The sequence below is a fragment of the Equus quagga genome, chromosome 7, assembly GCF_021613505.1.
Source record: "Equus quagga isolate Etosha38 chromosome 7, UCLA_HA_Equagga_1.0, whole genome shotgun sequence".
NCBI classification, from domain to species: Eukaryota; Metazoa; Chordata; class Mammalia; order Perissodactyla; family Equidae; genus Equus; species Equus quagga.
The window spans coordinates 72,438,690-72,451,454 of record NC_060273.1 but is presented as its reverse complement, the minus strand read 5'-3'; the positions used below and the strand labels follow the sequence as shown (position 1 = coordinate 72,451,454).

Sequence of the window (12,765 nt, the reverse complement as noted above, 5' to 3'; positions counted from 1 at the left end):
TTAAGGCGCAGAGATGAAAGATCAGAGTGGGAACGCGTGCTCTCTGTAAGAAGTGGAGCCACAGTAAATCTCTTCGTTATCAACAACACACTCATTGTTAGTATTGCTGAACACCATATGCAAGGGAAGCTTTCCTTTAGACATGATCCACTCCCATGGATCCATCAGTGACTGAAGCATACATCTACAATTTTGCTAATGTTTTTGTAATTGTGGAAATGATAACAAAGAGAGGAGTCTATCAAAATATTTAGGCTTATCAAATGATATATTAATTTTGAGGGTCATTAGTAAGACTTGGTAAAAATATCACCCTTTAGCCTCAAATCTAGAGAAATTCGCTAATCTCCTCGATCTTAAGCAAAAAGAAAGAATCCTCCTTTTGCATTTGCCCTAAACACATCTAAAGCTGCTGATGGTTTGCCTAGCTGTCATTGCTCTCGTATGACTTTGTGTGTGTATGATATAATCAGATTTATAGCAGATAAGGTATATGATTAAACCACACTATTTTTACAAATGTTTCTAATCATTTAAACCATAATCAGTGCTTGGATATAAAATTTAACCTACAAGTTTCTTGATGGGGAGAGAAAGAGGAAGAGAAGGAAAGTAGGTTTGATGGAGTAGTTGGAGTAGGAATTTGCTCAGATGGACCCTGGAATGGCCAATGAAGAGCAACGGAAGAGAAAAGTCAAAGAGATGTGAGAATAATTTATCCCCTTCCATATATTCTGAGATTTGAAAGGATGGGGTCACAGACTGCAGTGGCACCCTCTTTCACATTGCCTGCACAATGAATGTACTATTCATGTTTATTGTGGAACCTACGCAGTTGAACAAAGAATCCAGCAGAAGGATAGTTATTTTGTATATTCCCAGTAGGTCATATCACTGGGGCTTCCTCCAAAATGAAATGGATAATCAGACTAATCACGTGATGCTATCAGTTCACTCAAAGCCTTAATTTCATGGTTGGCTCTCCTAAGAGAAAAGTGGAGTTTTGTAGCACAGCATGCATATGTAATAGGGAGAGCTAGGGGATGCTTATCATTGAAATGACGCATTCTTCTGTCTTCCTCAATAGCATGAGATGATCTATTTACTTTAGCTTGTTAGAGATCCTGGCTCTAGATCTCTCAATCTTTATTGCTAGTAATGTCCCAGGTAGTTTGATGGGAAAGCTTCAGTGCTGTAGTGCTTAGATTTAACCAAATGGAAGCACTATTTTATTACACAGGGGACTCTTTTTCTCAACAATACAAGAAAGTCAAATAACACAGCAGTCAGAATAATTACAAAGCACATTGTGCTACTTTAAGCACCTCTTGTTCCAGAATTGCAAAAAAAAAAAACCTTTATGTAAAAGCATTTGAACCTCATTTTGCAGATGAGGAAACTGAGGCACAGAGAGGTTAAGTGACTGGGCCAAAGATACCTGGGTCAGCAGTAAATATAAGAACAAAAAGTGGGACCCCAGCATTCCAGCTTTTCTTGTACATTCTTCAGTTATTGTTCTGGCTTTGAAAATGCCAGTGCTAAAACCAAAGAATGCGATACTGAACCCACGTAAGGAAGGATTTGTGTATCATTTCATAGAAAGTGTTTCTGGCTCCCTACACACATTCTTTATGCATGGGAATTCTAGCCCTGTAAATAAAACCTTGACAATTTGAAAAATTGAGGCTGTTTTGTCATCTACAGTAAATGAGGTGTAAAATTAGCTTTTCAGGAACATTTATTTGCTCTCAGAGCTGAATCCAAGACTCAGTATTACATAACTTAGGAAAAGTACCAGTCTTCTCATTGTCTCTGGTAGAAAATGACCTTATCAGTAACATAATGTTACTTCTATATAAAAAAGTAGAGCTATCTTGTTGCTGTCAGCTCTCTGGGAAAAAATGTTATCAGTCCAAATGATAAGAGGTCAGAATGCTCTAGGCATATCAGGATACTTATAAAAAAATCATTTCGTTGTAACATTCACATCTCTGTGGCAAACTTAACTGGTGGTAGAGTTTACTTATTGCCTCTATTGTGTTTTTACTCAAATCATATATTTATGCAGGCAATTTTAAGCAGCCACTTGAAAACCAGTATTTTGGAAATTGGAAGATTCAGAGATGCTCTCTGGCCCATGTTCCCTAGCGACGTTGGCATTCTAAACAGAACTGTGTCAGGGAGCTTGTGACTTAGAGCATCTTCTTCTTAATTTTCAATATGAATGAGATCAGTCTGTTGCTTGTGGAGGAACACAGATGTGACAGAAGGCCGAAGAAGCATCAAATCTGCTTTTATTTCTTATTTTACATTCGCCTGGGTCCTTCGCCTTAGTTGCCAGTTTAGTTGGGGTCACTGTGATCCACTTCTCATCTGTCATCTGTGGAATGCATTCCATAAGCTCCACCTTTTGCAGAAAAAACAAATTGGAGAGAGAATTTTTTCCTTCCCATTCACATTGCAGATGTCTCTGTTCCTGAGTTTTAAACAATAATAAAGACGGAAAAGCAAATCCCTGTAGTAAGAAACCAGACTTTTCAAATGAAACATTTTATTGTAAATAGCTCCTCATAGGTATTCCTCGTGCTTCACTCCCCACCCACCCTTGTTTTTTTGTTTTGATTTTTTAAAATGATGTTTATTTCAGGACTAGTGTTTCCATGGGGTGTGGTGTTACATTAAAATGACCCCCCTGCACAGCAGGGGTAGAATGTTTCTTTGTAACTTTGGTTCCATGCCCAAGACACATCTTTGCTTGATCTGCTGAAACTGTTTTCCATTGCTGAATTTTTTCTTTACACAATATATGTTTATAGTTCTTTTCTTCTGGTTTGACATATACATGTTTCATTAAATGCAGCATATATTGTAGATTTTCAACAGGGTCATGTGGGAACTGTCAAGTAAGAAACCTTGAATAATGGCTTTAAAATACACAGTTGTAGTCCTGGCTACAGGGTAGTTCTTAGCTTTAATCTCCCTCTCACTGCTGTAAACATTTCTGCCATCTTTGAAGGTTTAGAAGCATTTGCCTTTCTGGGGTCTTATCCATGTTTTCGGTTACTCTGTAAAACAGAGGGGAAAATTCTTTAATCATCATTTCTGTCAATAACTGAAACAGAAAAAAACAAACTCTTTTTTTAAAGAAAAAGAAATTTATTCTTAACCACCTCTTTGAGCTGTATGATCTTGTATATGTTACATAAAGAAAGTCTCTAAGCTAATTACTTTAATTCTAAATGAGAAAAGAGAAATATCTATTTTTAAGAGCTGTTGCAACAATGCATATAAAGCAACTAACAGTTCTTGTCTCATCGTAAGTGGCCTGGAATATTAGCTATTATCCTTATTGCCTTTTCCTCTGGGGCTCTCCAAGGCAATGCCTTAAGAAGCTCAACTGAATCGCCATGCCCCCAAATATCGGTTTAAGATATTATTTTAAAAGCAGGTTTGTCTATGCCCTTCAGTAACTTACTTTTATGCCATATTTCCTCCCCAACAATTGTATCCAATGGCCCATGGTCTCCACCCTAAGGTCCTGACCTGGGGATTCCCTGGAAAATTTGTCACACAGGTTCCCTGGTTGCCCCCAGACATGTCCCTGAAAAGGTCCTTCCTTGGACTATGCCAGTCAGGATTCCCCGCCCTGTTCCTCTTTGAGTCCATATGTCTGGGTTTTCACTTGGCTAGAAGTTTAGGACATAAAGGCCTCTTCCAATGAAAGCCGGAAATGGCACAGAGGACATGCTATTATGTGCTGCTTAAGGACATGACCTTTAGAGTCTGACTGACATGGATGGAGAAAATGGGATTTCCATTTGCTCACTGTATGTCCAAGGACAAGTTCTGTAACTTCGCCAAGCCTTAATTTCCCCACCTATAAAATAAAGATACTAATTCTGTAGCAGGATTTTACTGATGCCCCAGAAATGGTGACCAAGATCCAAAGTGGTGGAAAAGGAGGCACTTAGGACCCCAAGGACACTTCCAGTCCACCACGCAGAGGCAAACTAGAGATTCAAAGAAATTCCCACCATAAGTGCAAAGTCAGAAATATTTGGAATTTGTATTTGCAGAGCTACTTTGCTCCCAAAGGCTAGATTAGACCAGGATGAAAGAGTGAAAGAGTCACAGAGGAGAACTGGGAGGAAGGAAGTTCAGTGGGTGGGATGAGAGTACAACGTGGGAGGGAGGGGACGGTGCCAAAAGCCATAGAGATTGGTGGTGGCTGCAGGAAGCAGACTCGCCTTCTATGGCTCAAACACAGAGCAACGCTCACCTATTGCTCATCCTCTGTCTCTCTGAGCAGAGAACTGGAGAGGGATGGCAGGGTGGAGACAGGGGCAGTAGTTCGCTCCCAGCAAGACGCTGCAGCTAGTACCACCAATGATGGGATCCAGAAGGGCAGTGGAAGGGCTTGGGCCTCAGCCTGTCAGGGCAAAGAGCAGTGGGCATGCCCTGCATGGCTCCTGAACAACTCACACATATGTCCCCCAAATGGCCAGTCTTTCAACAGCTCTCATAGAAAAGACATCAAGAGCTGGTTGGTACTAGCCAGAGAAACAGCATCAACCACCAGGAAGAGGGCCAAGCCACTCCAGGGGAGGTGAGAGGCACGCTGCCCTTTCCCTCTTCCTCTTCCCTGCTCTTCAGAAGAGCTGAGCCTTGAAGAAGGAAAAGGGAAAAGATCTCTCACAGCCAGACGGTGACCCTCCTCCTCCACTGGGGAGAGGGCAAGAAATGAGATTAAACAGAGTCTGCAATTGAATTTTTAAATTGGGCTAGACTTTCAAGAACCAAAGGTAACAAAAATTGGGGAAACAACCTAGCTAAGAATTAATTAAAGGATCAGAGAGGGAAGTAAGACAGAACCTGAGGGAATGCCATGTTTTGAGAAAATAGATTGTGTTCATAATTACATTCCACTGAGAGGAGAGCCCCAAACAACTAGTTACAGCTATAATATCCCCATATTCCCTGTAAAGAAGAGAACTGATCTGAACGTATATAAAAGATGCTTTAAGGGGGTCGGCCCCGTGGCCATGTGGTTAAAGTTCCACACACTCCTCTTCAGCGGCTGGGGTTCACACGTTCAGATCCCAGGTGTGGACCTACTCTGCTCATCAGCCAGGAACCAGGAAGTATGGTAGGTACTTGAACACTAGAGTCACAAGTCAGATGTGGCATCATGGCATTCACTGACTTAGAGTCTGCTGGCGTGTAGTCAACTCTCAGAAACGAGAGCTACGATGGCTGTTCTACAGAAGAGGAAACTACTGCTCGGTGCTAGTAAGCAACTCATTCACAAGAATCCCTGAGGTTCCGTAATATCCAGAAGGGCCTCTTGAGTCAAAGATGAATTTATATTCTACACAGTCTTAGTTTATAGCTAATTGAAAATTAGCTCATTGAAAATTGGTCATCTATGGTGACCCACTTCAGTTATTCAGAATGCCAAATTTGAATAAACCTGGCTTTGCTGTAGAAATCATACATCAGTCGTTCTGGGAGACTGCCTATAAGTCCATTTGTTTTTTTAAAACCAGCATGGTTTTACTCAAATGATGGGCTTTCCTTCAGTCGTGATAGGCAGAAATGACACATATGTGCTTTGAAACAGAATTGAAGGTTTATCTCTGAGAGAAAACAAATTGAAAGTTTGTAAGTAAAAGACTTTTTGTGTTTACGTATTTATTTTGTATAGAAACACACATAACTTAAAGCATCTTTTTCTCTTTTGTTTTTGGTGAGGAAGATCCACCCTGAGCTGACATCCACTGCCAATCCTACGCTTTTTTTTTTTGTTTGAGGAAGATTCTCCCTGAGCTCAGAAGGGGAGGGTTTTCAATGGGATCTCATAACTTGGCTATAACATCTAACCCGGTGATAGCTATTTTTCTACTCCTCTCATTTTCTTCTTTCCTCTGTCTCCCTGTATAACTGCTGGATGTGGAAAAATTAATGGTACGCTATTCACTTAGAATAAATATACAGAATGCATGGGCAGATGCTATCTCCTGAAAGTGCCTGGGGCTCCCCCACTTATGGTAAAAGCCCCAATATAATTGAACTGAGTTATTTAGTCAGCAACCACTGCGAGCGGTAAGGGTGCCTTCTTGGGAGCACGGGGCCACTTTAGATCATCACTGACAGTAATGACTTAGGTAATTGCTAAAAGAAAAGCACGAGTCTCTCCATTTGAGGGAGAGTATATAATTTAAGTTAGTCTTCGGTTTAAGAGCAGAATATAAATCATTAATTTAGTAGGAAAAATATTTTTGTGGTTAATTGCAATATGCTTTTACTACCTGTCAACAAGCCGAGCCTTTTTCTTCCTTACTTCTAGCTATCTGTCTCTTGCCTGCTACCTGCTTGACTCCTCCCTGGTATCGGGTCATGCCAAAGCACTTTTGCTCATCTGTTATACATCCAGGTAACAGACTTGACACAACGGAGAGAGAAACTGTCTCTTCTCCATTTTTCAGCTTGCTATAGAAAATGTCAAATAACATGAGGTCCAGGAGAGATCCCTGCATAATACACCTTAACAGGGTCACCAGAGTTGACACAGACCATGATAAATGGATTTCGAATAGCAGCTAGCCCTTCCTCATTTTTAAATAATGGTATCAAGATTTGTGGTTTCTGTACCTGGGTAGACATCAGAATCACCTGGTATGCTTGTTACAAACATAAATCAATCCTTGCTCTCCACCTTTCCCACCCCCTATCTCACCTCCGTCTCCAGAAATCTGATTCATTAAGTCAAAAGTAAGGACTCAGAATCTGTATTTTTAAGAGCATTGAGAATCACTGTCTAAGATTATTTATACATGTATTGATGAGATGTGGACTTGATAGTTTAGTAATAATGGGATTCTTCTTTTCTTTTTTCTTTTTCTTTTTGCTGAGGGAGATGTGCCTTGAGCTAACAATCCTTTTTGTTTTTTTGCTTGAGGAAGATTAGCCCTGAGCTAACATCTGTGCAAATCTTCCTCTACTTTGTATGTGGGTCACTGCCACAGCATGGCTGGTGAGTGGAGTAGGTCCATGCCCAGGATCCAAACCCACAAACCCAGGCTGCTGAAGTGGACCGTGCTGAATTTTAACCACTCAGCCATGGGGTAAGGCCTGCTTCTTTTATTTTTATTTTCCTAAATTGAAATAGAAAATTACCTTATTTGAAAAAAAATCAATTTCACTTAATAGCCCACTTTCCTGAGTTCTGATGAAGAGGGACTGGGAGAAAGGGTTAAAAAAAACCCAGTCATTTTTAGTTTGTTAGATTTACAGCATCAGAATTTTCAAGCTGGAAGACATACTTAAAATATATTTCTTTACTTTGCAGATATAGCAGTAACTTTTCCGTGTAATGAGAGCCTATGATAAAAATACTGAGATCCACTGACATCATGATTTCCCAAAGCAATACAGTTAACTAGGAAAAAATTCTTGATTTCCATCATACGTCAGGTTTGCTTTATTTCTTTAATAGTCACCCAAACGGATTGAATCGGTTTCTCATTTTACAGCATCTAAGCTAACCAAACCAAGCACACTTTTTTTTTAAAAAAACACAGGCATAGTAACTACTATAGGCAGCATCCTTCACATCAAATACCTCTTAAAACCACATTTTGAGAATTAAATAGAGTCTTACCTTTAAGAGGCACCTTGACATCAAGGCCATAGAATAAAGGCAAGAGAAAAGAACAAGAACAGGAACAGAAACTGCAGAAGAAAAAGAAGAAGATTGTGTAAACCTGAGTTTCTGTAGTGCCATTCAGGTAGTTCAGAACCTCAGCTTTCCCACATTGCTCAAGTCTGACCACTTCTCACATACACACCAAGTGCCTTTTGTTTAAAAAAAACACATACCTTTTATTTATCTAAAGGTAAAGCAATGCAATGAATAACTTGCCTTCAACTAACGTCAACTCACACATTTTAGAATTCTGAGGGGCCTCTAACAAATAATTGGTCTAAGCTTCTAATTTTACTAGTGAGAAAAAAAAGCACAAAGCAGTTAATTGATAGACTAATTTCACATAATTTTATGGTATGGCGAAGCCTAGAATTGAGACCTCCTAAGTCCTACTCTATTACACATTATTGTTTCTATTTTTAATGTGTGGGAGGGTATTTCCAAAACACAAAATATGATCAGAGCATATACTTAACCACTCCATGCTATCATTGTTTGGTTAATGTGTTAGGTTTTAGGACTAAGGCACGGCAGAAAGAATGTGTAGGGTAAGCATATGATCAGTTATCCACAGTGGGACACTCCTGAGGTGGAAAGGGAACACTATTAGTAATTACATCAGGGCAACAGGTATAAACTGGGTCTGTCCTGGATGAGTGAGGATGTGTGGTCATGCTCTTGGTACCAAATATGCTTATCCATCAGTGGACGCTTTGGATAATGAACGCATGATGCTGGTGCAGCCTGTCATGCTTCTGAGATAGATTTCTCCTTATTCGTCTCATAGAAGTTAAATGGAGTCTGATTTGTCTCTCTACATCAAGAACTTCACTGGAGAAGCAGGTGCTTGAATGGTCAACATGCTTGAGTAGCTCTGGTATACAACCAACTGTATACGAATTATAAAAGGTCACAGATCAGATCCGTTTTTTCAAATGTCAATTTCCTTGGTGATTTATTCTTACAGAGTCATGAAGTCTTTCGCCTCATTATCACACTTCTGGAGCATCCTGTTGGATGTGACATCTTTGAATAAGGAGTATGTATAGCATCTCATATTAGCATGTTATTTGCATATTTCATTTAATCCCACTGCTTATCAGGCTCTTGCTTCACTATGGCAAAATTGTAGGAACCAGTTACACATATGGTGCTAAGAGCCATGTATTGGTGACATTCTATGCATCTGAAAAGCAGAAACTCTGTCCTTTTTGTTCATTCCTTAAAGACGGAGAGTGATATGATGGTAAGTATAGCAGGAGAGGATGGAGGAGAGAAATGGAAGGATTCTACTATTCCTGTGAGAAGGTCAGACATCGACACTACTTCTCTGGGCATAAGTAGAAGCCCATCACTTAGTCTGCAGTGAGATTCTTAGTCTACGCAGTGTGGTGGCAGACTGTGGCACTTCGAGTCAGACGCCCTGACCTCTGGTCTTGATTTCCATAGACTGCTGATACGATCTTGGAAAGTTGTTTAATCCCTGTGAGCCATTGTTTTACTATCTGTAGAAGAGGGGATCATGATACCTGCTGTGTCTGTCTCACAGCTTAGTTATGAGAATCAAATGAGGTGACGTGGGAGTGCTCTGGACACAGTCAAGTGCTGCACATCTGAAGTAATTATGCCATGTTGGTGGTGATCACCTGATTTATACCATGTGCATGGGAATCAGGAACAAAGAAGGAATATTCTAGGTACCCTCAGGGAGTGTTCAGGTACCCCAAAGGAAAGAATGAAGAATATCTCAGACATAGTGAACGTTAGCCTTTTTATTAGGCTTGTGGATGAGTAGAATTGAGGTCAAACAAATAGAAGGTGCATTATAAACCTCATGTCTCATTCAAATCTCTCAACAGAAACCAACTGGATTGTTTTTGAAGTGGCTTAATCTACTACTACATGTGGAATATGCTGCTTTGATAGCTAAAGGATACTTAGTTCCTGTTAAGTACATTACCTCATTATCATAAATATTTAGGAAGTTCAGACACGTGAAATGAAAAGTTCACACTGAATTCTGACAGTAAACATAATCTCAATCCCTCTCCTCCGAACATGTCCATGGGGTTTATTAAGGGAATGGCTAGGGTGGTGACACTGACAGATATAAAAAAATTCCCTTTTTTGGTTTGTTTGTTTTTCCTCAGCTGAGTGGGAACTAAACTGAACTAAAGTTTCTGGGGCAGAACTGTCTTAACCGTGACTTCCTCCTTCAGCAGTCCCAGGACTGTTTAAGAATTAGCAGAGAGAATGACTAGAGCCAAGAACTTGACATTCAAAAATGCGGAAAATGGAAGACGTTAGGTATGTCCTTTGACAACCAGAGAGACTGTGGAATAATCCTTCTGTAGGTCTTCCTGCCAAATGCTGGGAAATTAAACTCAGTCATTGGTTCATTGCATTTCATCTTTGCCTCATTCAATTCCGTGGAACTAACTAGCACACTTCTGGAATGAGGAAAACTTCAAATTTCAAATTTTCATAAGATGTGTACTTTATGCTAGAAATTTAAAAAATCATACTTTTTAAATTTGACTTACTTTCTTAGTCTTTCCTAATTTTCACATAAGTGATCTCATTTCTTCTTCATGGAACCCAGGAGAGGAGGTGAGGGCTAGTGTTATAATCCTTATTTTATAGATATGACTAGGACACAGAGGGCGAAGTCACTTACCCAAGGTCAAACAAGTACCTGAAGACCCAGCCTACATCAGAATCCAGGGGGCTGATGGTCTGGCTACCGGACCCTCCCAACTCCCTCTGATATCACATATGTGGACAACTACAGAAGCAATTTGGGAGGAACCAAATGCTAATCATTGACTCAGAAATGGCAGATGGTTTGCTATTTTCTCCTTGGGTGCCCATGGAAGATACTGCAAAACAACTAGATTCTTTTGCAACACAAGAATTCAGTCAATCAGACTGGAACTCCAGAGAAAACCTCTTGCCATCCTTGTTGTGTTCCTCAGCAGGGCACTCCTGGTATTTTGGGCAGGATAATTCTATGTTGTGCAAGACTGTTTAACTCACTGCATCTTGTTCTGCATCCCTGCCTGAGCCCTGTCCCTTCTCCCACCACACACACATTTCAAAATGCCCTTTTTGAGAACTACTATGCTTTACCCCCAAAAAGTGTGGGCCGACTTAGAAGAAGCAGTTACTCTTTTAGACCACTGGGGAAGTGACATGAGGGCATAATTATGTGTCAATCTAAATTTCTGAACTTATTATTGAGGTGAAATTGCAGCACAAAGAAAAAAGAACCTTTTACGAACAATAATGGGAAAGATTCTTTTAAGGTGCTACAAAGAATTTGAAAAGAAAGAGCAAAGGAGAGGAACAAAACTCAAAAGAAACTTTTGGAAAGGAAATGAAGATGAGGAAGGGGGAAAATGACGTTAAAAAACAAAAAAAAAAGGGGCTGGCCCCGTGGCTGAGTGGTTAAGTTCTCTCGCTCTGCTTCAGCGGCCCAGGTTTTCACTGGTTCGGATCCTGGGCGTGGACATGGCACCGCTCATCACGCCATGTTGAGGCTGAGTCCCACATGCCACAACTAGAAGGATCCACAACTAAAAAAATATACAACTATATACTGGGAAGATTTGGGGAGAAAAAGCAGAAAAAAAAAAGAGGATTGGTAACAGTTGTTAGCTCAGGTGCCAATCTTTAAAAAAAACACCAAGAAAACCAAAACAAAAACAACACGTATAGAAGATAATAGCAACCCACACAAAGGCAGCAATGTGAAGGCTATGGGTTATTGAAGGCACAACCTTTGCTGGAACCCTGGGCCTGGCTGAGGGTGAAGTCACATTTACTGTGGCTACACCTGCCTGTGCAAGATATACAATAACTGAGAGGAAAGAAGGAACACTCAGTGAGAGAAATCCATACTATTTTCTGATTAAAAAAACAAAGAATGAAATAGATATCAAATGTAACTTGATACCTTTTCTTCTAAGTCTTTTATTTGTCTTTTCTGGATGTCTGTTTTATCTTCTAAGTCACGGATTCTCTGAAGAAAGAAAAAAAAAAAAGGCGTTAGGGGGTGTTAAGTTGAACAAAAAGATTGTTCCCTGACGTAAAACAGAAAACTTTCTATAAAAACCTTAACATTAGTACTAACAGCTGGAAACATCACGTATATGTTTTTCCAAACCCAGAGGTGGTTCCATGTTTCAAAAGTTACTGGCACTTGTGGTGGAAAATCATTGTCATCGATTACATTTAAAAAATATTTGCCACCTCTCTCCACCGGGCCTATCCCTACAGGTCCCTCCCCTGTGAGAGAAGGACAGTCCCCTCCCCACTGTCCTTGGGCTTCGCCGTGAGACCTGTTTTGCCCAGTGGAATGTGTGCTGGAGTGAGATAGGGGAATGCCGCATCCTTGTGGAGACAGCAGAAGGTCCCAGAACTAGTGAGCAGGAAACCTTTGTTGTAAACCACTTGAATTGAGATTTTTTGGTTGTTTATTACCACAGTGAAAAATGGCTAAGGCTGAAGAACACAAATATAAACAATCCCATTGTTTTTGCTACCCTTGCTTTTCAATCTCATTTCAACTCTGTTTCAGGGTGGAATTTCCTCACAAAACACGATTGGCCAGTTCTCATAAAACAAACAAAGTAGAGATTACACTTTGACAAAAATTCCAAGGAGGAAACTGATCAATTAGGAAAAAAACCAAACATAACAAAAATAGCACAAATACGTCTGAAAGACCAAAACCTTCCAGAACTGTCTTTGAACTTACCTGTCAACAATATAACAAAATTCCAGTAATTTAAATAGTGCAGATTTGAAATCAACATTACATAAACAATTATTTGGAAGTGAAAAGCAGTCTTCAAACTTCTCTCTGGTAATCTAAAGGCCTTTTATGTTCACAGCACATGCTCACACAGTGTAAGCTTGTTATTTAATGCCTCTTTTGGGAATAATTAGAACATAGAGTACTGGAGTCTGAGAAGAAAACACTGGAAGCTAAATGGGGTGAAAACATGGAAAGAGAGGTTTTTATAATGCAATGTGGAGAGAAAAAAGGGAAGCTAGAA

General features: G+C 40.0%; 1 protein-coding gene across 5 annotated transcripts in view; it reads right to left on the bottom strand.

The window, feature by feature from the left end:
- Positions 1-2,028: 2,028 nt before the first annotated feature.
- JAKMIP2 (janus kinase and microtubule interacting protein 2) overlaps positions 2,029-12,765 on the bottom strand; it is a 146,832-nt gene continuing 136,095 nt past the window's right edge. For 2 of the 5 annotated variants that reach the window (XM_046667300.1, XM_046667305.1), the window contains 2 exons: positions 11,661-11,726; positions 2,029-2,407 (listed from right to left, as the gene is read on the bottom strand). In XM_046667300.1, the coding sequence (XP_046523256.1) occupies positions 2,231-2,407; positions 11,661-11,726 (243 nt within the window). In that variant the 3' untranslated portion in view covers positions 2,029-2,230. Of the gene's footprint in view, positions 2,408-2,555; positions 3,066-7,660; positions 7,732-11,660; positions 11,727-12,765 lie in introns of those variants that run through there. The other 3 variants (XM_046667303.1, XM_046667302.1, XM_046667304.1) reach the window with 3 other exon arrangements.